The sequence below is a fragment of the Brienomyrus brachyistius genome, chromosome 7, assembly GCF_023856365.1.
Source record: "Brienomyrus brachyistius isolate T26 chromosome 7, BBRACH_0.4, whole genome shotgun sequence".
NCBI classification, from domain to species: domain Eukaryota; kingdom Metazoa; phylum Chordata; class Actinopteri; order Osteoglossiformes; family Mormyridae; genus Brienomyrus; species Brienomyrus brachyistius.
Window position 1 is genome coordinate 4,720,858 of NC_064539.1, and position 26,058 is coordinate 4,746,915.

The window sequence follows — 26,058 nt, forward strand, 5'->3', positions numbered from 1 at the left end:
TTGGAACACAAGAGCCCCTGATTCACCTGTCTGGACGATGTCAGGAAATGCAGATAAACATGGAGAGAACGTTCCCACACAGGGCTAGACTGCAACTCCAACTCGCAGGCATGAGCAATGGAGGTGAAGCAACAGCACTCTTTTCCAACCACCATGTCACCCATCATATAAAGGGATATTTACTGAGGCACCTTGTGCAAAGCAGACCAGCCGACTCCCTTCTAAGATTTTAACAGTTATCTTTAGTGCACAAACTCAGGTGCCTTAAAACTGATTCACAGGAACTGCTAGAACTTGCTAAGTGGAACAGAAGAAGAAAATACCAGTTGAGCATTGAGTTTCATCTGCTTTGGAGAAGACCCTACAACAGAAACACTTCCGTGTGTCACTCAGCAAAGCTGGAAGACTTGTCCACCTCAACCAAGCCCACCAAGAGATCTTCTCATTAAACACCTTCATGGGTTCTTAGGTTATATCAAAGCTAGAGTAATATCGCAACAATTAACATGTTTTCATATTGATTAAATAAAAGCACATTAAGGTAAACCAAAGCAAAGACCTTCTCTGACTTGGACTGCATTGTGCTTGGAGAGAGTGATTACTCCTACTTTAAAGACTCCAGCCCACATACATCACCTTGAGATGAGCCACTACACTCTGGGGTCTCTTGCTGCAAATGGTTCTGGGACTCCTTTGTTACTAAGCTTGCCTAAACTAATATCGGGGACGCAGCCCGGCAGAATATAGCAGGTCAAGGCCAGAGGAGTTTTGTTTTATCATGGCAAACCACCCAAACCATGTCGGGTAGGAAGAGAGCTATATAAATGCAAATTGTACTGAAGGTCTATTAGAGACTTGGAAAGAGGTTCTATGTAAATGTCCTATGAGGACAGTGGAGCATTCAACCCCAGTCGACAGGGTAGATTTGGGCAAAAGGCAATAAAAGGCAATTTCTTGGCGGTAAATCATGGCGAACAAGGTGTACACTTAAGTAATTGAATTGCTGCGGTATCCCAATAACTTACTGCGTATGCATGAGGGGTGTAGGTATGTTATATTGCAGCGGTTCGTTAAAATCGGCCTTTAAATATAGACTTTCTTTGGTATTCACTACTGTCCTGTATATCTGAGTCAAGAATGATTATCATGTACAAAATTAACATAACTAATTTCTGATGATTTTTCGGTTCGCAGTGACAGGCTCTATTAAACGAAAGATATTTGAGCAAACCTAAATTTATCCAAAGACTCTATCCCATAAACCCACGACCACATAACCCAAACCCATTCCCGACCTAACACATTTTCTTTTAACCTTTTGTCATATTCCGTATATTACCTAGCTACGCCGAAAAGAAACACATGAAACCGCGCACAATTCTGGCACGTTCCTGGGAATAAAATCGTAAACGCCGCTGTATCGGCGCGAGGCATAAAAGTAACTGCGCGTAGACGGCTCCCTCTACTGACATAAAACGACTACTACAAGCGACTTATACCTGACACAAAAACCGCACATACGCAGCGATTTCTTTCCAGGAAAAGAAACACTGTTTTAATTCAGCGGTTTATTCGTTACAAAACAAGTCAAAATCTAAACATTTTCATCTGGAACCTCACGCTGTCCATTATAAAAAGTAAGCAAGATGAAACAAAACGTAAGACCACAGAAACACTAAAGGACAGTCAGTCATACTCATTCTACTTTTATCTTATTGGAAAAAATATATATATGATCGAGATGTCTATACTGTATTTCACTATAAGCCTTCATCTGTTGGAATGTCTGTCATGAAGCTGAGTGCAACGTACTGTTTACGAAAGTAGTGATATCTTTAAGCCTAATAACTTACTGTATCATACAAATTGTACAGTTCCCAGTGGTCATAGCTGACAAACACTCAGTGACACTAACATGAGGGCTGCAGTCCGTTTATATAAAATAAATACTATCTGTTCCTTTTATTCCTGTGTTGAGCTGCTGGAGATCACACACAGACAATCTCTGCAGGTTCCAGTCATTATTTCTTCCTGGTCGCTATGTTCTTGCACACCCACGTCATGCCATCCTGGGAAAGAGGAAGACAGATGATTTCAGCTCCTTGATCATGGTTTTTAATGCTTTAGGGACCTACAGCTGTCACCAGGAACCGGTAAGGGCACTGCTGTGGTACTCTTGGGAAAAAAAGTACACCATACACAATTCTGAGAAAGAGAATGGTGTTTTGGCCATTTTTCTGCCTGAGTTTTTGGAGTTAAGGGTTTTGCTTAAGGGCCTTAAAGCGATGCTGTTATGCTGGATTTGACTCAACAACCTTCCAGATGCGGGATTATGTTAGTGGAGCACAGCATACATCCCTTATTGAGATCCTCCTTGGAAAAGGGGAAGGGTTTATTAAAAAGACTAATTCAGGCAAACCGGACTCTAAAATTATAAAAACAAATGTTAAACAAATGAAACAATAAGGTTTTATTTAATATCCACTATGCTCCGTTAAAATACACTTAAGCTTAATGGGGACCAATTAAGCTTTTCCCCTTTCCTTTTGTGTGTTATATAGCTTTATGTGCATGTAAATGGTCTGCAAAGTCTTAAGGCCCGAAGTCAGGGACGGATTACGGACCGGGCCAGCAGGGCCGCTGCCCAGGGGCCCTTGGGGTGCAAGGGGCCCATGGGGCCCCTAGCCCAAAACAATTTGCAACGCTTATCAACAATGTATTTTTGTTTGTCTATTTTAGAGGGCCTACATTCTTTGATCCTCTGCCTACAAGGGCCTCTGACCCTATAGGGAGGGCGTTTGGCTGCCAAGGGCCCTTGAATTGTGGTGGTTGTGGTGGTGCTGGTGGTGGGGGGGGCCCTGGCAAATGTCTTGCCCAAGGGCCCACACAACCCATAATCCGTCCCTGCCCAAAGTACACGCCAAAACTCACCACAGAAACTATTTTTCTTTAATCTGCCTGAAACGCCTTGTTGAAATTCCTGCACTTACTTCCACAACATGGTGAGGTCACCTTGTAGCACAATCCTTATTGGCTGCTTACCTGCATAGATCTGTCTGCAGACTGCTAGACAGGGGCGGAATGTGCAGTATGTACAGTATGACAAAAATAATGTGTTTGTGGAACACTGAAGCATGTGAATCTCTTCTAGCAGACCCCGCCTCCAAAATATGAAAACTGAAAATGAGCATAATAAGGTCCCTTTAATAAACTCATATGGACATAATAAACTGGTAACAAATGTAAATAAATGGTCCTAATTTAAAATACCAATGTTAAATAACGGATCACCAGTTGAGAGCATGTCTGTGGGAAAGATGCAATACCTGCACTCCCTCGGAGGTGACTGCAGAACAGGCCTGGATCTGCCATATCCGATCCCGGATAGTGTGCAGGTTGAGGCCCTCAGCAATCTCCGCAGCCGGGGCGGCTGTCATGAGGTCCTGCTTGTTGGCAAACACCAGGACGGGCACCCCACTCAGCTTTTCCTCCTCCAGCAACTCGGCGAGTTCCTGGGAAGGAGGGGTGACGGGGAGATGGAGAGTGACGCTATGCATTCTGGGAAACTCTGTCCTGGATGGCCTGCTGCAGACATCTTCAACATTATTTTCCATCGAGTTATAAATGAATCTGCTCTAATTTTTCCACAATGACTACACACTGTAGTAATGGATTCTGTTCCCGCGTAAACCGCCGCTCCCCATCCCGCTGGCTCCACACTCTGGATCGGATGGTTCTCTTACCTGGCCTGTCTCTTCGAAGCGCTTCCTGTCTGCGCTGTCAATGACGTAGATCTGTCAGGATGAAGACGACATCCTGAATGCGGTCACCACCACTAACTTATTATCTTAGAAAACGGCCCTCCTTCAAGTCATAAGCTAGAAACAACAACCCGGTCAATGACTCGCCAAGATTCTGTCACCTAGGCATGAGAAGAAGACAACTAAGCTCACCATTTTCAAGCAGCGAAACCCAAAACCCTTCCTGAGGCCTAGTCAGGGAAGGGATGTGTTCGTTCTGCATGAATCACCTGAGACCGCCCCATGTGGGTCTGCTCTGCCCCCCCGTGAAAAAAAAAGACACAGCACAGCTCTGTTTCTGTTCCTCACTAGGTTTCACGCCATTTCTGGGGCTGTGGTCTTTGTACGACAGCCAAGTAGAGTATCTCTGCCATGGTTCACTTCTCGTAAGTACGGTTTTCGCCACGGGCGATCCGTCTCCTGTAGGGCTATTACAGATTCAGGAATATTAAAAATCTACAGCAGGGTGCTGGGAATACGAGTCGAGAGCGTCCAACGCCACCGACGCAGCTCACCAGCACATCCGTGTTCTCAAAGTAGTTCCTCCAGTAGGGCCGGATCTTTCGCTGGCCCCCGATGTCCCACACATTCAGCTTGAAGCCTTGAGACTGCACGCTCTTTATATTAAAGCCCTGGGGAGAAAGCAGAGAGGGTCCAAGTCCGATCCAGGGAAACCCCGATCCTGACCCGAGGAGGTACCTGTGTAATGGCGTGGTTACCTGCGTGGGTGTAATGTGGCTCACATCTTCGGAAGCCAGCTGCTTCAGCAAGGTGGTCTTGCCCGCATTGTCCAGGCCAAGCAGCAGGATACGCACCTCCTGGTCCGGAGAGCTCTTCAGCTTCCGTAGGATTGACAGCAAGCCCTACAGAGCAGCGAGAACCCAGAGCAATATACTCAACCAATCAACTCGTCCATATATCCATCCATCCATCTTGAATGGCCCATAACCTAATCTGGATGTGCTCCAGAGCCTATCCAGGGAAGGACAGGGTCAAAGTGGATCACATTCTAGACGGTTCACACCACAACTCACTAGGACATGACTTTCTGTGGACCTGTATTCACAATTCTTCCCACCTCTTTGCCACATGTCCTCACCTCTCCTCTACATCAGTTGATCCATCAGGTACGACTGAAGCTGACATCAGCCAAGAAATAATTCCATGGTGACACAGGTGTCACCTGTCACCTGCTTCTTGGCTTAATGCTGTCCAGTTCGTGGCACAAAACATGACGAACCCCCATGCATGACAAACACCAGCAGTGGAGTCCGCTAGACCCTTTGCTACCATTAATACAGCAAAACAAACCTTAGCTAAAGGCCAAAATGGCTTCAGGATTGAAATTCTTCCCTGTCAGTATGCCTAAATTTCTCTTTTATACCACAATACTGCCGTTGTGTCCGCAACTCCATATGGCAGAGTTGCTTTATATGAGTAAATGTCAAAGTTCAGCGTTTCCATGTGTAAATTACTGACAGGTAACAGAAACGGCACAGTGCGCGCACAGCGCCTGGCTTATTACCATGCATAAAATCTAAATGGATAATGAAACATCTCCATCTTTACCAGGAGGGTGTCGCTGTTAAGAGAAGCTATCAAAAGGCAGTTGTCAGATGCAGCCCTTGAGATCCTCAGCGGACGGAAGATGGTGACTGATGTACGGGGCGAGACGTCAGCCAGCCGCCTCCGCTGTAACAGGAGGCCGAAGTGAAACACGGGACGCGGGGCTCTCCTTACACCCAAGCAGGGAGGTGTAGGAAAGACCAGACGGGCGCTAGCGTGGGGGCTAAGGGACAGGGCTTGTGGCCCATCCTGCCTCCAAGTTTGGGTAATCCGAGTGCCCTCTCTGTGGAATTCCCTACCGGCGCTCCAGTTTCCTCCCCCCACCTAAAGACTCAGTAGTGCTGGCATCCTCAAATTGGCACTGGTGTGTAATTGACTGCATTCTCCGTGTCCATCCGCATTGCCCCCGGCTGTTACCATGCCTTGTGTTTCCCAAGATGGGCTCACCACATTGAATAAGTAGCAATATCTGAAGTTTGAGCCAAAAATATTACAATCAAAACACCAGCTGTCTGGCAGACTCAAGGATTAAAATCACTTTTATTTGCCAAGTACAGTGACAGGAATGTACATGGGCCTTCTGCTGGTGGTGGTGTTACAGGCTCACCACATCTGTGTATCTGATAAATCATTATGAAAAATGGATTAATAGAATGGATCAATACAGGTATACTTGTTTATTTTAAAATCATTATAATTATTTCAAATATTAATTCTGCTCAGGGGTGGCACGGTGGTGCAGTGGTTAGCACTGTTGCCCCCACCAGGGTTCCGTGTGTAGAGTTTTGCATGTTGTCGTTGCGGGATTTCCTCCGGTTTCCCCCTACAGTCCAAAAACATGCTGAGCCCAAGTGGAATTACCAAATTGCCCTTAGGTGTGCGTGTTTGACTGACTGGTGTGCGAGTGTGCCCTGTGGTGGGTTGGCGCCCCATCCTGGGTTGTTCCCTGCCTTGTGCCCGTAGCCTCCGGGATAGGCTCTGGATCCCTGCGGCCTTGAATAGGATAAGTGGATTCAGAAAGTGGACGAATGGAATTCTTCTTATTTCATTTAAATAATAGGGCCAGGAGTGGTCACAGTAGGACTGTAATGTAAATCTCAAGTCACATTAAACTAGATGCATTATACAACAGCATTCAGCAAACGTTTCTGTGGCTTGCTCTTGAGAAATTAGGCTTCAGTGATGCAGTGATGAAATGACCTTAGGTGACTCCGCGTCTCAAGTACGCCCTGCCCAATCAGTACCGATCACTCAAAGACTTGGCGCTGCCATGACGGTCGCAGATTAAAGGGACGCCAACAGCGCTCCGCCTCTCACTGTCAGGCAGTCTCTGATTGGACAGCTGGAGGCACGAGCGTGTCTGGAGTTTACGGAGCATTAGGGGTGTTTTAGTAACCAGAGCCAAATTAACTACTAAGTTAGTTAATATTTTTCAGGTTTACTATAAATGAACACCAGGTCTTCAATCTGCGTTTTGCAATTAGCAGGTGCTATTATCCAAATTTTATGCGACACGTGACGTATTATTACATGGTACGTTCCGATATAAATATATTTCTGAAAAAAATCAGTTTATATAATTTACTGAAAACATTTTTGTATGGTGGACACTAGCATTTTCATGCACACCAAGAAACCTTTCTAACTTTTTTAAAATGCAAATGTTTTTGTCTGGTGTATGAATTACCCAGTGGGACTAAATTTGCCAGCCAACGGAAGGCGGTTGAAAGAACAGTCACCATCATTAACATGTGAATATCACTCAGATAATTAGGGACATTCATCCGTGACTTTTCCCTCTACTATCCTATTCCTATACTTGATCGCATGCGAAGAACATTCTAGAGCTACACGCACAATCGGATTTCTAAACAACAGAGTCCTTCTAAAATCCCAAGACGCTTATATTAGGGCACGGACTGGATGTACAGTTTAAGGACACAGCATCCGCTTGCTGAACTGTCATATACCGATGACATAACACGCATGATTAAGACGAACATTAGAATATTATGCGAGTCAAAAGCACAGACTCCCACAAGTTGATTGAATGTAACCAGTAAAATAAGACTCATATACACATTATTTTAGTTGGATTAAACAATTATGATAGACGGCACTAAAACTCAGATATTAAAATGTCCCTCTGAATGTAACGTGTTAGCTATATAAAATAACGAGCCAGAACTGACTTCACCCTGTAGATTCAGCATATTCAGATGAATAAAGTAGATCCGCAACAAGTGAGGCGAAGACGGACGGGCGAGCAGCTCTTCGACAGATCAGCCACTTTAGTGATGCAGTTGTACTAAGCCAGCTAGGCCATGCTGCCGTATTACTTAGCCTGCTAGCTACATAGCCTGGCACAATCTTAACAAACGCGGGGCAGAGCACAAAGTTGACCCACATCTGGACTCAGTAATATTTCAAGAATCTTACTATAACAGTTCCTCGCCATCAGTACGCAATTCGAGTGCCATAACCAATACATACGTATAAACATCAAGCGATATAGCTACTGAAAGTCATTATTAAATCGGCAGGTACCAGGAACGGGGTAGGGGGACACGATCGATTAATTCTACATGAGGATGCATCCGAATAGCGTTTTATTTAAAACAAATAAAGTGCGATAATGGAGATCATAGGCGGATCAGGAAAGTATCCCGCCACTTACCATGGTTCGGTCCGCTCGGCTGGATCGCGAGGTCGCTCGGTGGGATTCACCAGCAGGCACAGCCTCCCCGAGCCGCCCAAGCTCCTTGTAACTATGGCAGCCGTGACGTCATCGTAAACAGTGAGCAGTTCCGTCGGTTCTGCGGTCCCGCGTCAGCCGGCTGAAGACGAACCGTTTTCAGTTCCGTTCGCTTTGCCTTTCTGAGCCCTTAAAACACATGTAACTGACATATCGAAACGTAGCAAATATTAGTATCTTATAATTAAAATATATTTAAACATCCTCGTTTCTAACATACAATTAATGGGACCGATTGAGCTGTGAAATTTGTACGACAACGTAACTTCAGGAGTCGCGATAACCACAACTCAATCCATGAAGTCATAATGGATCACCATGTTATATGGGTTATTAAAACCAACTATAACAGAGTATAATGATGGTCAGGATAAAATCTTTATCAATATAGCCATTGATGCATTAAGGGAAAGGTACATTTGAAATAAGTAAGCTTACTCCCCCCAGAACAGCTCTTAGTTTTAATTTGCGTATAACCAGCTTGATATTTTAAAAACTATATATTTAATGATAAACATATAGAGATATGAAACTGAAAAATCTAAAATAAGGTTAGAGAAATTACCCAGAAAGGCAATGAAAATTTATCTTATTACAATTTCTAGGTTGTTATTAATGTTCCTACTGTCCAATTCTGAACATATGGATATGTTAGAATAAAATGAGTATTCTACAGCTTGAGTACAGTATGTGCGATTTCAGCGTATACTGTTAAATATAAGCAAATGAAAAGAAAAATCACACGGCAGGACAAATGCATTGCATTTTTTTGCAATTACTGTATGATTACTTACTATAATTACTGTAACTTGACATGCATATGGGGTAGCTTTATGTTATGCTGAGGACATCGAACCTCTTTGATGAGTTTAACTTTCTCACCTGTTGTGTGTCAATGTCACGCCCTCTATTGGTTGTTCGGTCTGTCGCTTTCCTGGGTGTAACAGTGATCAAGCTTCCTGTGAGGGCGAAAGCAAATAATGTAGTTAGCAAGCTGGCGAGCCACTACATCGCTAGTGTAATGGTAATAACCGACGTCTTTGTCTAGTACGAGCTTCGGCTTTCTAGCTATATGGTCTCCACTGTGCGATCGGCCAGCAACCCAGAAATATGCCGCATAAAACGCTGGGACACATCGTAGGTTTGCTTTGCACCGGGACCTACCTAGTGCAGGTAAGCCGGCTATCGCGTTCCTTGGTCGGCATGGATGTTCACTCTAGTGCGGGGATCGCTGCGATGAGAGGCCCGCCTATTATGCGTATCCGTTGTCACAAAGGAACATGGGCTCAAAAAAGTTTGGTGACGCTAGTTTTTATTTACCACAAACGATGGCGTATTTACGACGGCCTGGCTTATGATTGGAAGAGATGTCGCAGAAGAAGATGAAATAAATATACATTGTTCGTACTGCTGTTTAGCTCGTTGAAGAAATTGGCATCACTTGCCTAGTTGCCTAGTGCGGTCCAACTTTCCATCAGTGGCAGCACTTACAGTAAAATGAAAGGGAAAAACCTGTCGGCGTGAAGCACACAGTTTTTTTGCATAGCCAGACAGTTTGGCCATGATTAAATTGAAATAAATTGAACAAAGATGGGGGCTGGTGAGGCTGTTATTCGGTTATATGGAAATGCTGTAGCTGAATTGCTGTCCTGGCAGCAGTTCAGCAGTTTTCCTGTCATCTGGCTGGGTAGCCATGCTTAGCTGGCTCGCCTTTGTTGGCTAACATTTTAAAATGGTAGACAATAAACTGGGCTTTTTCTGATTTCATGTTGGCCATCTTTTCTCGGGTACCATAAGCATCGCAGAGCTACCTGCAGCCGGTTAGCTTGCGGTCGCTGTTAGCCTGTTGGCTATTTTGTGTCGTCCCCCCCCCCCATTATCCGTGCCCATGCAAGTATGACAACAAAGAAGGGAAAGTTTGGCTCATCTAATTTGAGGCTTTTTATATAATAGCTGCAATATATCGTGGATTCTGCGCAAATATGTCAATAAAACGGTTCTGGTGAAAGGGGTTGTAAGTCCCGAGAGCAGCCAGGATTTCGATTTAGAAAAACGTAGCTTTGATATGGGGGGGGAGGTTGATTGCCTAATTTAACCGGGATTGAGGGGGTGGATTATCCACCCCAAAAGTGGTGTACCAATAAAAAAAATCATTATTTCTCCAAACTATAATATAATAATCTGTGCTTTCTGACGTTTCGGTTTCATCTTGGTAGAAACAAAGGGACGTTATCGTGTAATCTCTATGGCCCAGTTTTCTTTTGAGTAAAACACTCATCCCCCCTTCATTTTCAGTTTCAAAGGGTTGGAAATTGCTCTCTGTGTCGTGCAGGGAAAGGAGTTTTGCTTCGGGGTCAACAATGAGCAGTACCGCTGTGAGATGGGCTACTGCTGCGGAGAGACGCACTGCTGCACCTACTACTACGAGCTGTGGTGTAGGTGCCCCGCTCCGGCTTCTCTTTGTCCGCCGTTTAACGTCTTCTCTTCCCCAAACCCCCTCCCCCCGTGTGTGCATGTCGATCGTGCTTCCCTCCTGAATTTCTTGGAAGGTGTATTGGACTCGAACAGGTTCGTCACGCTCTAAATGATTTGATTCTGCCCCACATTCCAAACAAAAACGTCTTAAAGCATTATTTTTAATTTTTAAACGTATCTAACATGGCTTGGTGGGTTTGATTTGCATGGTTTTATCTTTATTTTGTCATTCCTTGTACATCTGACATATTTGTGTGTTTTTAAATATGAAATTTTGTTTACTTTTAATGGATGGCTCTAAGGCATCCTTGTCCCAGAAACTGACACCACTCCCTATGACACCATTCTGACATCATCTTTGTTTACTTGCTTTCCCCACATCGTTTCACTTTTTGGGGCAACTTTAAGTCACTTGCTAAACTCGTTCTAGGAACCTCTGACTCTTATCCCTTTACAAATCCTAAATTTCCTTTGGGATCCATCCATCCATCCTATCGTTCGGTGAGCCTGAGGGTGTGACGTGTCTCCCTTTCTGTCCCTCCAGGGTTCTGGTTGGTGTGGACTCTGGTCATCATGCTGAGCTGCTGCTGTGCGTACCGCCACCGCCGGGTGAAGATGCGTCTCCAGCAGGAGCAGCGCCAGCGGGAGATCAGTCTCATGGCCTATCAGGGCGCCTCCAGCTCCTTTGTCTCCCCCCCGCCCATCAGTCTGCGTGAGTGTGCCTGTTCAACCCAGTTTGAGATGCAGACACCAGATCATCCCAATGGCACGAACATTGGAGGGTCTCATTTCTGAAATCCAACCTAGAGTCACATCGAGGGGCTCATTTTTTGTGTGCTCGCCACCTTTTAATTAACTCAGCTGTCGGCTCTCATCCCGGTAATTTAGGGCGGAGCGGAGAGTTTGGTGTCGGGTGATGGCCATCCAGTGGAATATTTTATTTTTGCTTTGAGCTTATTGCAGTGTTTCAAAAAGACGTTTGGCGGTAGATTTGAAGCCTTATGTCTTTTGGACTGTTTTATTTTGTAGGTTTTGGTAAATCTTTGGTCACTGAGGGTGGAAAGTACTCATTTTGGTGGCCTTCCTTAACTGTGATAGCTACTTGCTGACGCTCAATATTTTGTTGTATGTCTATGGGTGTACTATTTAACAGTTAAGTAAAACCTGCTTTTATCCAAAGCAACATACGAGGGAGGTTCAGAGTAGGATAAGGAGCTGGGGTTCAGTCCCTTGGTTATGGGTCCCATGGTGGCATTATGTTGACAGCCATGGGACTTGAACCAGCAACCTTCACAAGTTCTGGCCCACAGAGCCTCCCACTGCCCACTCAAAAGAGAGCACCTCTAAGTTTGTTGTGCTCTTTTTGCTTCTGCTGTCATGATGCTGGACTGTGAGCTGAATCTCCTCTCGGTTCTATCAGGCTTCTGGACTGACTGCAAGCTGCCGGATTACGAGGAGGTAGTGGGCCACCCCCCCACCCCGCCACCACCGTACTCAGAGAGTCCACTTGAGGTCCTTCCCGTCGCACATCTTGTAGAGCCATCATCGCCGGGGTCCCCTGGGGGGGTGGGGCTTGTCCGAGAGCAGGCGGCCAGCCTGCCAGTTGACGACGCCGCGGCAGGGGCCTCTGGCCAGTCGGTGCAGCAGGAGGCGGAGCCGCCTGATGCCCCGCCCTCCGGGGAGGAGATGAACACCCGCCGTCGACACGTGACGGGCGACTCTGGCATCGAGGTGTGCGTGTGCCAGATAGATGCTGGGGACGGCTTTGCACCTGGGGAGGAAGAGGAGGACCAGGAACGCCTTTGTCAGGGGGCTTCAGGCTCCTGCTGTGTTGAGCGCCTGTCCGGCGGGCAGAGGAAGGCTTCTTACGAGGCGCTGGCCCCGGACGCCTGCAGTGACGGAGATGCTCTGGTGTGAGAGGGCTGCGGGCAAGTCTGGGGCTTCCTGCAGTCGTCCTCATTAATATCCCTCAACCGAAAGCCTGCCCAGACTTCTCAGAAAGGGTGTAGAAATAGCGCGTGGGTTCTGCTCTCTCGGACAGCTTCATCGCCTTAAACGAGTCGTCATGGTAATAACGGTAATTGCAGTGCATCTGGCTTGTTTCCCATCTTGTCCCCAGCCCCATCTAGGCTGAATGAACACATTTTTTCTTTGCTGGGGAGGGACATAACCCCCCCCCCCCCCCCACACACACACACACACACACACACACACACACACACACACACACACACACACACCACCTGGTTGTTTTGAAGAAATGTAATATGGAACTGTGTGTAACTTTTCCCTCCCCATATGTGCCTCTCCCCCAGCTATGAGCTTATCTCCTGCTCCGTACTTTCACCCCCTTGCCATTCTAGGGGGGGTCTAAATATGAAATCATGGAGGGGGTGGTGTTTCTCCTCTTGTCACTTCTTCTGCACAGGGATCTCTCTTACACAGGCAGGATTTTTTGGCAGGAGGCTTTGGCTGTTCTCACTCGGGTGTGTTGGCTGAATGGGGGACGCCAACTCCTCCTCCCCTCACCATTTCTCCCATTTCAAAGACGTTTGGGAGATGAAATGATAAACACGGGTGAGGGAGGGGGAGTCGACGTGTTGAGCACAGGGTGGGGGGGGGGGGGTTGGCCTTTAAATTTGTTTGCCTGTCGGCCGTGTAGACGGAAGCTGACACCAACCCGCGATGCCATGTCTACAGCTCGTCTATAATTAGCACCCGGGCCACGGTGTGAGCGGGGGGCGCTAAATGTCGTGCGGTGACAGGGTGGGTGTTGGCCGCCATCCCTTTGGAGAGGAGGCATCACTCGTAGTGGGATTCGAAGGGAGAATTCTGACACTTTCTACCTTGGTCGAAAGCAATATAGTCAACGAGGTTCCTTGAGGCATCGTCTTTGAGTTTGGTCACTTTGTAGCTGAAGATCAGGACCCGTTTGTGTGGGTGCGTCCCTGGGGTGTGTTGTGTTCGTTTAGCTTATGCTCTGAGACCACTACTGTAAGATGCACTGAGAGCTCATGTTTAAGCTTGGGAGTGTGACGTGAACCCCGCCCCCCCCCCCCCCCCCCCGCCCCACTCTGCTCCTCGCATTCATGATGCTTTTTTTGTTCCCACCCCCCCCACTCTGCTGCGCAAGAAGCGGTCACTTGTGTTGTGGCAAATTAACATGTTGCTGTGGTGAGGGGGGTGGGAAACTGTAATGTTGGTTTCCCATGACGTTCGTAAAGGACTGACATGTATAAGCACAAGAATCTTCAGCCTTTTTTTGGGTGGGGGGATGGTGTAAATCTGTGGAATAGCACTCGCCGTAACAGCACTTATGCACATCACCACTCCCTCCCGCCACCGTGAGAAGAAAAAAAATTGGATGACTGGTTGGTATTAAAACAATGCCAGCGAATCCACAAGCCTGGTGGATGAACGAGTGCCACCGAGGGTTATGGGTAATGACACCTTATGGAGTTCTGCACTGCAGGTTGCAGTGGTGGGTTGTGATGGGAACCATGGCAGGTATCTATCCCGACAAAGGTCTGTTGTTTCGCTTATCCTGAGAATGGACTTGATCTCCTGAGCTTCCGAAAATATGAAGCCCACATGTGGTGGTAATGGTTGAAGATGAGGTTGCTGGTTCCCATCATCTTTAGATCACATTTGGAAATAAAATTATTGCCCAACATCGTTTGGGATCTTGAAAACCCAGAGAAGTGTATGTGTAAGAAGAACATTTTGTTCTGGGAGTAACCTAAGGACAGATGTAAATAAATGCATGCTTTGTGTAGACTAATGCAGTATTTTTTTTCGTTCCCCTCCTTAAGTAAGTTGCGTCAGTAGCTGATTGCTCCCATTCTGCTAGCCAGGATTTCCAGGTTCAAACGTTTCTGCTCTTGTTTACTAAAGACAAAAAGGGCTAATAAAACCAGCAGACTCTCATGAACATCATGTCTGTCTTTGACGTTTCAGACGGCAGGCACGCTTTTCCCGTCGGCAGTTCCCTTTCAACTCCGCCTTGTTCTCTGCCTGTCCCCCCCCCCCCATGATCTGCCTGTTCCTTCCCCCCCTCTCCGTGCTCTGTCCAGTTCCCCGGAGAGCCTGAGGTTTAGCCTACGCTCCTCGAATTCCCTTCACACCACGTCAACGAGCACAAAAAGTTTTTTTTTTTTTTTTTTTTTTTTTTTATATATAAACAACAATGGCAAAAAAAAAGTTCAGAGGGCGCACAGTACCACGGCAGTGGGGGTTCTGTTCGCCCCTTTTCTGCTTGACACGAGCATGTCTTGTTCTTCTCTCTGCTCATGGTCTAAGGGGAAGCACTTGGTCCCTCAGCTGCCAGCTGTTTCCTGCTTTCATAATCTCTCCTGCAGGAGAAACGCCTGTTGACGCTCTGTCCATACAAGCTGATTTCTCGTCTTGCTCCGTAAGACTGCAGTGTTTTGTCTTGGACAAGAACACACTGTACTATTATTAGGGCAGTAGATGTATGTATTTTGCAGTGACTTTAAATTTACCCTTATTATCATATGCTACGATGTGGGGAGCCTATTTGTGTATAAATACAGGAAGACGGCAGTTTTCATATTTTCCACCTGCTCTGTATTTCGGTATATATTTCTGCTGTGTTCACTTTGGCTGCTACCAGCCCAGGCACCAGGCCTATAAGGCAGTGTTTCCCAAACCGGCTTCTCAGGGACCCCCAGATGGTCCATGTTTTTTTTTTTTTTTTTTGGTCCCTCCCAGCTCCCTACCATGAGTGGCGTTGGAGCTTACCTGTTATCAACAGCTGGCTCGATCGGACGCGTCTGCGAGCTGCTTGTCTTCTGACGGTCCGCTTGTGGTTCGGACCAGATCTCCATTCTGCTCCGTTCTTCCCAGAATGGGAATGGGTGTCTTTCCAGTACTTTCTTCCAGCAAACCCGTTACGCACACCAGAGTGTAGTGGGTGTTACACTGACCTGTGTATTTTCTGGGCCTCACTGCTCTTACCACTAAACTTAGAATAGTGGCTTCCACAAACTGGTAGCCCACCCTGCAGTTACCCTTCCCCCTGCACCCTGGGGGTGGTCTCCTCCCCTCCATCACCTACCCTCCCTGTCTTTAACTCTACCTCTTGCCCTCTGTCCCACCACTATCTCAGTCCCCCTCAGTACTGTACATTGTTACTAGGCTATGCAAAAAAATTATAACTCACTGGTATATGCTGCAATAATATTTCAGTTTGTCCGTTTGCTTTGGTAGCAATATTTTCAGTACGTGCTGCACTGTACTCGAGGGGTACTTCGGCATCATCAAAAAAAGCATTCTTGCCATATTCTTTCGTGTTTTTATGCTCTGTAAATACCTTTCTTGTTACCTCTGTTAAGGTGGCACTGAGCCATTGTGTTTTTGTTTAAATGCCCCCCCCATACAGCTTTACTCATGATTTGAATTGAACAGACGAGCATCCCCTTCCCCAAAAAGACAGTAAAGGTGTTGGTGATCATTACGACTACTTGATATGTGGTTACGATTTAAAATGCGGCTTCAAACACTGGGGGTGTTGGACAGGAAGGTTCATGTATTTGAGCAGTAGGACCACAAAATGTGCATCTTTGATACTTTTCATAAATACTGTCTCTTTCCTCACCAGTCTGCTCTCTACCCCCCAGCAGTTTTGAAACTCAAAAGTCACCATCGCTGTCACACGGCAGCGGACTAACCACCGTGGACCTGCTTTGGGTTCAGCCTTACTGTGGTCTGCCCACGTTTCCCCAGCAGGCTGTGACAAAAGTTGTAATCTGAGAACACATACTGTGGAATTAAAATGTCTATCGCACATGTTTTATGTGGGGCTTGTTTATACACTTTATTGAAGCTTTATTTTGATTGTGGTTGATTAATATTCATGGTAATTTGCCAAATTTCACATTAAAAAAAAAGCTTGCGTGAAGAGGAAGTGGGTCTTCTGCGTCCTCACTTCCTGTCAAAAAGATCAAGCCAAAACTCAAACACTGAAATGTCCTTTTCTGAATGCGATGTTTGATGTGTTGTATACTTTGTAGCATCAGCTTATGGTTTGTATTTTATTTTTATAATAAAACAGTTGAACACATTAGCACCTGCGTGAATTCTCACTTTGTTACAAAAAGAGGGCTTCCTCCTGTCTGACGACTGTGCTGGAGAGATGACACAAGCCTTTGTGTGGTGGTGTGATCAGACTTCAAGCAAGTCACTGTGATGAATCCACAGGTAGCAGCCATTTTACAGTCTGAACTTTTATGTGATACACTTATCTATAGGTGACATATCCCCTTCGATGGATCACTGCCCTGTCATGGAGAAGGGGCTTGCGTAGTTCAATGAAACGAGCTACGCTGTATAGGGTCACATAAGATGCACAAATCAGACCAAATTGATTCCTGGAGAAGGAAATGTCAGCCCATTCCAGTATCCTTCCCAAGAAGACTCCATGGACAGTACAAAAAAGGGGTACAAGATATGAAACTGGAAGATGAGGCCCTCAGGTCGGAAGGTGCCCAAAATGTTCCTGGAGAAGAGGGCAAGTACTAGTAGCACCAGACACTGACACGGCTGGGCCAAAGTGAGAAGGACGTTCGGTTGTGGAGGGGTCTGGTAACGAAGGGAAAGTTCGATGAAGCAATGAACGCGAGTTTGGGCAGGTTTCGAGAGCCGGTGGAGGACAGGGCGGCCTGGTGCATCGTGGTCCATGGAGTCGCGAAGAATCCGACACGACTAAACCTGATATTACACTGTAGTTTAAGGTGACAGAGCAGGGACCATCAGTGGTGAGTTTACTGTTCATATGGCTGCACAGTTAAATACAAAATAAATGTCAGCACGTACTACTGTTTGGGGAAAAGAAAAAAATAAAAAGTGCAGGTGTTGCTCTCGGGGAAATACAGGTTTAACATCTCCATGGTGTAAACAGAACTCTGGACCTGAAAGTCAGAATATGTGGTAATCCGCAGCTCGAAGAGAACACACTCACTCCAAATCCGGTTTTAATCTTCTGGGAGAGCTGAATGTATCTGCACCCTCGCATGGCTGAACACTGAAGACAACGGGAAAGCAAATAAATGTACAAGTGCCAGTGTTATTGTTTAAAAACCCTCCCCTTTATTAAATAACATGACAAAAAAAAAAAAAAAAAAAGACTCCTGACAGTACAAATGTGCTCGATCCACAAATATCCAACGTGCTGCAGCAGACAGGGAAGATAAACGACAAATCAGTGCATATGAAATAAAAACTTTCAGGATGTACTAGTTAGTACTGAACATTGTTCCAGAAGGTGATCACTGGTGGCCAGACATTAAGCTGGTGACAGCATTCAAAAGGCTCACTTCGCTTCAGGACACTTAATTCCACAGCTGACGAAAAATACTGAACACAGAGATCAATCAATATGCATTAGGGTGAACATTCAAACCATTGGCACCGTACCCTGAGAAACCCCATGATATTAAAGCCTGCTGGTCCTCTCAGAGAATGTGGTCGTATTATTTTACTGAACACCGCATGTTTTCGCCGTCTGGAAAGCAACCCCTACTCCTGTCATGCTAGTATCACAGCTCACGAGTGGTTCAGAATGTCTGAAAATCTAAACAGTAAGGCTGTGAAGGTCTTTAGTGGTCTTAGGTATGAGAGGCTTATCCAGTTATGTAATAGCCCTAAGTGTCATTTAAACCTTATTTTTCAGAACCACTGTGCTCACAGACCTAAGTAGGCAAAAAAAAAAACAAACAAACACGACTAAGTAACCAAAGCTGGAAGGGTTTCCCTCGCAGGAGCAGGCGAGTGTGATCATCAGGGTCTCCCGGGGCTTTTTGTGAGCTCAAGGGGTGGAACACGGTGTTCTTCACTGAAGGGCTGCCCTGTTCCTAACCATAAACGTAACAATGACCCGAAAGCGGCAAGCAAGACAGCTGCTGTATGGTGTCAGAAGGTTTACGTAAACCTGGCTCCCAGACCGGATCTCCAAGCGAGACACGGCACGGAGCGAACGCTAGACATAAAACAACAATTCATCTAGGCCCCAAATCTAAAATTAACCAGGTATCGAGCTACACCCGTTTGATGTTCCACGGTTCCAGACTTCTGAGTGCACCGAGATGCACAACAGCAGAGAATTCAGGGTAGCAAGTTCAGCAGAGTGTAACCAGGGTGGTTAAAATATATATATTTTTTTTTTACAAACACAGCCTGGTACCAGCATCTATCAGAAGGGAAACCCTACACCACAATGCAAACTGAGAGGCACCTTGGGGAAGAAAATAATAATAATAATAATAATAATCTGATGCTGAGAACGGCAATTTATAACATTACCTGATTGAAGGGAAGTGCCGTTTAAGTCTTAGCCTATACTTTTGACTTTCTATACCATGAGTCTCACACACAAGACCATATGTGCTGCATTAGCGTAGACGTCTCCAAGCTGGGCATGGAAATGATTTCAGCGGGAGTTTCACCGAACACCTTCTACTGTGAAATCTGCCTTGTGTCGCAGCTAAGAGAGCTGCTAGGGAATTATTTCAGATCCGCCTTTCCACCCAGAGTCTCTCCAGCATCACAGTCATGATTAAGAAAAAGAAAGAAAAAAAAAAAAAAGTACATGCAACTTACTTCTCCATTCCCAGAGCTGTGACACATGCGGTAAACGCAACAGTGGTTTCAAAGATGTACATCTTCATGCACGACTACACAACACAGAGATCCAGAGAAATTACACAAGGCAGTCATGTAAAATCATATAGCTTTCATGGGGGGGGGTTTGTAGTGAGCATTGGAGCACTGATTCTCCTGTGTCTTAACTGCACACGATAACTTGGGGGGAAACACGCTCTGCACTCAGCTCCCACGAGGTCTGGTGTGGATTGTAAGAACTTAAATCCAGTATGTGGCTTTAAGGAAACTGCAGCACCAGACAGTGGAGGCAATTTTCAGCATGACATGTCAGTTGAAGCATGGAGGCGAAAATCTCATACAAGGAACGTGGTAGGATTTAGAGAGAGAGATACCATCAGATATAATAAAAACACTCCTCTGCTAGACACAGACAAAGACTTAACATAAGAATAAGGATGATGGTATCCTGTTGCACCAGTGTAAACTAACACACAAACACGCAACCGTACACACACACATACACACTCTATGCCCCAAACCTCATAACATTAGGGCAGGACGATCATTTTGTTTTGGGGGTGGGGGGAGGACTTGCTCTGTTTTTTGGCAGGGTAGATTGAAAAGAACCATCTGGCAGACCCAGTTTGGGCTTTCTGCTGCTCCAGTTTCAAATATAGCAGAAGCAGGGGCAGAGGAAGGGGTTTGGGGTTGGGGAGGAGGGCGGGTCAAAGGAAGTGATGCTGAGATGAAGGAGCTCTCCTTTGTTACCGAGGCCAGTAACCTGCTGTCCTGTCCCAGGGGGGAGGGGCGATGGTGGGGGTCAGAATTGACACTGTACTGCAGCCCATCTCAGTTTTATCTTTGATCTCCGGAGAGTGCGCTAGCCCCCCCCCCCCCGCCCCCCCAATCCTCGCTCAGTAGAAACGCTTGCGGCTGTTTTCGCTCCAGTGGCTGTAGAGGGCGAGGCCGATGATCACCAGCACGATGCAGCCCAACAGGGAGAAGAGCACAGTGAAGAAGAGCGCCACCCCACTCATCTTTCCCTCTGCGACATCCCCTGGGAAGTCACCACAGAGAGGGTTACAGGGGACACGCAGGGGGAAGCTGTACGGGGACTGTTTACAAGGGAGGACCTCATGTACTAGAGCTGAGAGCTGGGCTGAGGGGGCGTGTCCTCTCAGACAGCTAAACCAATCATGCGAGTTTCTTCTTACAATGGGTGGGGCATGTATTCAGAGAGCGCAAACGTCTCCATCAGAAACAGAAAGTACGTACCTTGGAGCAGCTCTATATTGTCCACACTGGGAACCGTGATCTCGTCGTCTTTCGCCGCCTGCTCTTCCTCCTCTTTACTGCGCAACAACGGTCAGCTGGTACAGCTTCATGGATATCAAGTCATGGTTATCTGTAGGGCAAACATTTCATCGTGAGCTTTGGGTGAGTAGACCTTCTCAGACACATACACACAGGCACACGCACATCACACGCCTACTTCGTCCCCAAACCGCACAGTCAGCACGCTCTGGTTGGAGCTAGACCCGTTTCGCCCGTCTCATGCCTGCAGAATTTGCATTTTTCATCTAACACAGCATAAAAAATAAGGCTGCAGTAGTGTTTAGGGGCAACTCAGCATATTGGAAGAACGAAACATAAAAATAATGATTCCTGTATGGACGCACCAATCAGGTATTTTAACTCCAATTAAAATAGAAATTATCATTTACTTCATTAGGCAAAAATGTGCGGATGAGCTAAAACTTCATGAATTCTCCACCACACCATCATAAAAACACCAAAAGTGTGGTACTTCAAGGTGTTGATTTTTCACTGGTGTAAGACCAGTACCAGAACCTGACATTAAGCCGGGCATTTTATACTGAATTCGAAAAATGGCTGTAATATATTACAGGGCTGGATGACGTGCGATACTGATACCAACATATGTGCATGCAGCTCTCACATCGCAAGGACTGCGACAGTCAGCTGGGCTGAGATCAGGCTTTTCCATACCTTCATACATTATAGAGGGGGGGGGGGGGGAGCTTTGCTAAAACCTTTTCTACTCTATCATAGGGATGGAAAGAAAGAAAAAGAAAGAAAAAAGAAAAAAAAAAACTTAACAGGTTCTGCAATTTTAATGATTTTATTCCTTTTCAACATTATATAGTATAGAAAAATACTAGAAAAAAAATCAGTTTAAAGTTTTTTTCCCCATGAGCACTGCATACATTCCCTTAGACCATTATAACCATTTTCATAATTGAAATGATAGCGATTATATGTGTGGCTGGTCATAAATTTTTGCCTCATGGATATGTGATATATGAAAATGTTCCACTTAAAAACGCACAAACACCCGTGACCCCATGAGCCCCACAGAATCGCTACCTGACAGGTCCCCGGTGACGGCCGACGCCCCGAAGTAGTATCCCTGCGGAAGGTGCACCCCCGGGATGTCCAGGCAGTCCTTCCACTCGTGCTGCCCGTCAACATCAATCATGACCTGGGGGGTTGGTATTACCATACAGCCCTTGTTTATTCGTACCAAAAGTTATGAAGCAGTGGGATAATCTCATTAGCTGGTGTGGGAGAAGAGGGTTAAAAAAATAACAAAATTGTGATTCTTAACCCAGTCCTCGGGGACACCTAGACACATTTTTACTCCCTCCCAACTCCCAACACAACTCCACCAGGCATTCTTGGTTGTTTTTTCAGATGTACCAGGAGCTGGGAGGGAGCAGAAATGTGGATTGTCTGGGAGTCCCTGAGGACGGGGTTCTGAATCACTGGCCTACACATCTTACCCTGACCTTGAAGCAATTAAGCAATTCTGCATGCCAAAAACATCTAGGGTGATCTACTCCCAGCTGGGCACTGCTGTCAGGAACGTTACCCATGGGGCAATATATAGGAGCCGAGTCTCACCGTCAGCCGGCGGCGTACGTATCTGATGAAGAGGAAGGTGTCGTGCTGCAGGTTTCGCACCACAGCCGTGCAGCCCCCCAGCTCAGTGGGCCGGCCGTCCCGTTCGTGGTCATAGGACAGGCTCCCGTTGCCCACCATGGCCAGCACATAGGGAAAGATCCTCTGTTGGGGGAGGGGGTTTAAGCAGGCAAGACGAGGGCCGGTTACCAAGGAGGTGGAGATGAAACCAGCAAGGATGTCATGCAGCACACCCATGGTGAAGCACAGCCCCGGAACCCTCCGCCCCAACTTGCTGGCAGACGGAGGGTGTCGGGGACTCACGGCACACAAACCGGCACCAACACCCGGCCCGCTCAGACATGACACACAGTGGGATGGAGAATGACGGGAACAGCCAGCATGCTTCTCATTGGCAGGTCGGGGAATGGGGGCGGGGCATGTCAAATCAGGTACCTGTGTGCGAGGGGTATACCTCCTCTTCTGCGCCTGTCTCCAAGAGGGTGCACAAGATAGGAGCACAACACAAGGTGGCCACTTTAAAGAAACGCCTGTCGGTCTTACCCTGACCACTAAGGGCTACATGGGCGAATCCGCACGCTCTGAGCGTGCTCAGTGCACCCTGCAACAAACGCGTGACGGAGCTGGTCGATCAGATTCTGCAGCTACTCCAGACACGCTCCATCATATGGAGCTATAATGGGGGTCAAAATTCACCATGCTACTCCGAAAAAAAAAAAAATAGCCAAATTCTTGTTCTTTATATTTATAAAATAAATTACCTTGGTGAGGCTATTTGGTGATGGCATCATAATACAACCATCCCCGTTTTTGATTTACTCTGCCCAAGTACAAATACCATAACAGCTACATTTCACAAGAAGAATCCTTAAATGTTTAAATATTTTTCAAAGTTAGTTAGAAAATGCCAAAATTTGGTGGATTTTCCTTTTTTCCCCAGTCACTGATACCATGCATCTCTTGGGACCAAAAACACAAAATACTTTGGGTGAAGACGCACCTGGGGGGTGTGTGTGTGTGTGTGTGTGGGGTGGGGGGAGGGGAGTGACACAGATAGGTCTATACCTCCAGCTGCTTCTCCTCATTTGGGTAGGTGTCCACAAACACTCCCAGGCCGGTGAACATGTCCTGATTTCCAAACACCGGACCTGAGATGACACACACAGCTTTGATTTGTCTTTAAAAAATTTTTTAAAAGGATAAACCGCATCCATCCATCCATCCATCCTTCCATCCCACTATGCTGTTTTTATTACACAGTCCCTGGGTAGTGAGCTGTTAAATACACCACAGAATGACTAAAAATTTTTTCACGCCCCTCAGAAGCTGTTGGATCACACAGGGCGGGCAAGCTCTCTACCCCATGTGTCTGCACGCACCCGTCTGCATGCGCTCCTTGCTGTACCACACCGCCAGCCCATCGCCATTCAGGTTCTTCTTGCCCTGGCCATGGATCTTGAAGTGCACCTGCAGCTCCCAGTCGCGCAGGAAGCAGGGCTGTGTGCAGACCACAATGGGATGCGTCATACAAAGACTACAAACCTCTGTACTGCTTAAAAAAAAATTTCCTCTCCATCCATCCACCAGTGGGCAGGGACCTATTGCAGGCAGCACAGGTCACACAGCCAGGGGTCACCCTAGATGGGATGCCACCCTGTGGCAGGGCAGTTTACAGGCACCATACAGCCAAATTAGTTTTTAGACTTCACACAGAGCAAAGGAAGGGTTGGAACTACCGAGCCCCCAGTTGTAAGGCCACAGTACTACCCATTGAGCCACCCTTATAATATATTTGATAAATATGATTCTTGTATTTCATACAAAAACCTGTTACTTCTGAACTTATTGTGCTAACACCCATTAATTCTAAAAGTCAAATTCCACTTTGAACAGACTGAATACAACCTTGGAAAAATACATGATCATTAGCCCTGAAATCGCAAACTTGCCCCTGGTGGACATTTTGGCCAAGCCCCGTAGTACTCACAATGCGGCTCCACACTGCCCCCTGCTTGCTCTGCATGTCAGGCGTCAGCCGCACGTGGTCCGTAGTTATCATGGCGTCACCCATCAGTTCCCAATGGGATGAGCTGGAGGAGCCGATTCCTGGACGAGCAGGGATCAAAGTGCAGGTCATCTCAAAACCATCAGAAACATATTTTGTATAAGGTAAAAAACTACATAGGATTAAATTTAACTATTAAAATATTGAATGTAAATTCCAAAAAGTTATTTAAAACTGCAGGAGTTAAAGCAAACACCCACACACACAATTTTAGGTGTTCCTTTTAAATGCTGATTAATTTAACATTACATTCAATAAACTAATAACGGCAACAAAATAATTATAAATGAATTAAAAACACATTCCCCCACTAAAGGTTTATATTTATTGCTTTGTAGTTTTTAATTTCTTGAATCGTTGGCCTTCAACTGAGGCATAATATGCAATTGTAAGAACGGGAAAATGTGGTGATAATACGTAAAATAACTAAGTATTTTAAGTATCAGTCACGCAACAGATTTCTCATTGTCGTGATTTTAGACTGTAATCGTACCAGGAGACGCAGTTTCCCTCGTCAGCAGTACGCAGCTTATTTCATAGCTAATTTGAAAGTGAATGGTTGCATATTTCGCAATGCGATTAACTACATTATATTACACATTTAGAACAAAATGAACGAAGGTAAACCATGCTTATTCAACACATTTATAGATCGACATCTAGCGTTAATGTAAATACACCTCTGACCTAGTCAACATACACTAGGCAAGCTAACAACCTGCGATGCTAGCTAGCGCGTTACCTTGGTACGGCTTGGTCAGCGAGTACTCCCTCTTCAGAAACTCTTCCATTTCATGACCATCTTCACACCAGCATTTCATTGAAATTGCAAGCAGCAATAAAAATATCCAGTGCATTTTACTTGTCATGTTTCGATGGAAACTCAAATGCGAGTTCCAACTACTGTCAAAAGCAATTTTTTTTTTCTAACATGGTGGCGGCCATTATACGCCTTCAGTTTTAAGACACTCCCCTCGACGTCCTATTGGCTTATTTAATTCTATGTCCGTTGCTAATTGGCTCAATTGTGCCTCGGACAAGCCCTCAAGACTCCACCCACTACGAAGAATATGCTGACGGGTGACGGCGGGACACGATTGGTTTACGAAAAACCTGTTTCGGCGCAGTGTCTGTATTCTAGAAAAGGGTGTGTATAATGAATGCTTAACATGGCATGCTTCAGCATTTTAGCATTATAATCGATTTTCTTTTTTTTTAAAAAAAAAAAAATTCAAGTCACCATCTATACTATTTTGTAAATATAGAAAAAAATCTTAAAAGTCAGAGAAAATGCAAAAGAAAATTAGAAATAAAAATGTAGAAATAAGAACAGTAAGTAGCAGGGAGATAACTCAATATTTCTTAATCAAATAAACTAATATTGTTATATGAAAATCTTGACAGCCATCTATAGCACAAAGAGACCAAGATCTACAGAATCTGTGAACTTAATCCACTTAGCCCAATATTCATAAAATCTCTCTTTTTATAATCATAGAGCAAATGTGATCCTTTCCATAACAAAAATATCCCGTATTACGTCCAGGAAGCCGTGTGAGGTAGGTGCTACAGGCTGCAGCCACTTTCTCGTTATAGCTGTTTTACTTACAGCCAAAATTCTTTTAAATATATATTTATCTTTTGTTATAACTGCATGTATTCCCAGGCATATTCCCCATATAAAGAGTATCAAATTTATAAGGGACCGGAAAAGTTAGTCTTCCCTCCAGGGCCTTATACTTAAGTTTCGCCCAAAAACAGAAAAACAACAGAAAGTGTGTTCGTGATTATAGCGTTTTGTTTCACCACAGTTTCACATTGAGCCATTCAAAAAT

At 45.7% G+C, this 26,058-nt stretch overlaps 3 protein-coding genes across 4 annotated transcripts; 1 reads left to right on the forward strand and 2 right to left on the reverse strand.

Annotated features, from left to right (window-relative positions):
- Nucleotides 1–1,553: 1,553 nt before the first annotated feature.
- Nucleotides 1,554–9,342, reverse strand: LOC125746250 (ADP-ribosylation factor-like protein 3). Its single transcript, XM_049020018.1, has 8 exons — nucleotides 9,286–9,342; nucleotides 9,004–9,080; nucleotides 8,044–8,266; nucleotides 4,520–4,663; nucleotides 4,316–4,432; nucleotides 3,744–3,794; nucleotides 3,327–3,512; nucleotides 1,554–2,069 (listed from the first exon to the last, which is right to left on the reverse strand). The coding sequence occupies exons 3-8, from the start codon at nucleotides 8,044–8,046 to the stop codon at nucleotides 2,022–2,024; spliced, it is 549 nt and encodes a 182-aa protein (XP_048875975.1). The 5' UTR covers nucleotides 8,047–8,266; nucleotides 9,004–9,080; nucleotides 9,286–9,342; the 3' UTR covers nucleotides 1,554–2,021.
- wbp1 (WW domain binding protein 1) lies at nucleotides 9,072–16,681 on the forward strand. Of its 2 annotated transcripts, none has more exons than XM_049020016.1 (4): nucleotides 9,072–9,294; nucleotides 10,454–10,556; nucleotides 11,141–11,308; nucleotides 12,017–16,681. In XM_049020016.1, the coding sequence occupies exons 1-4, from the start codon at nucleotides 9,232–9,234 to the stop codon at nucleotides 12,511–12,513; spliced, it is 831 nt and encodes a 276-aa protein (XP_048875973.1). In that variant the 5' UTR covers nucleotides 9,072–9,231; the 3' UTR covers nucleotides 12,514–16,681. The 2 variants fall into 2 exon arrangements, with proteins under 2 accessions (XP_048875973.1, XP_048875974.1); XM_049020017.1 differs by having other exon boundaries at nucleotides 9,076–9,294; nucleotides 10,417–10,556.
- Nucleotides 16,682–17,680: 999 nt separating this feature from the next.
- lman2la (lectin, mannose-binding 2-like a) lies at nucleotides 17,681–25,170 on the reverse strand. The gene is given in 10 exon segments (XM_049020015.1): nucleotides 17,681–20,272; nucleotides 20,491–20,572; nucleotides 20,574–20,620; nucleotides 21,604–21,718; nucleotides 22,141–22,302; nucleotides 22,594–22,626; nucleotides 23,224–23,306; nucleotides 23,538–23,655; nucleotides 24,146–24,264; nucleotides 24,966–25,170. Coding segments are annotated over 10 exon segments (1,029 nt in total). The 5' UTR covers nucleotides 25,093–25,170; the 3' UTR covers nucleotides 17,681–20,129.
- Between the last annotated feature and the right edge of the window lie 888 nt (nucleotides 25,171–26,058).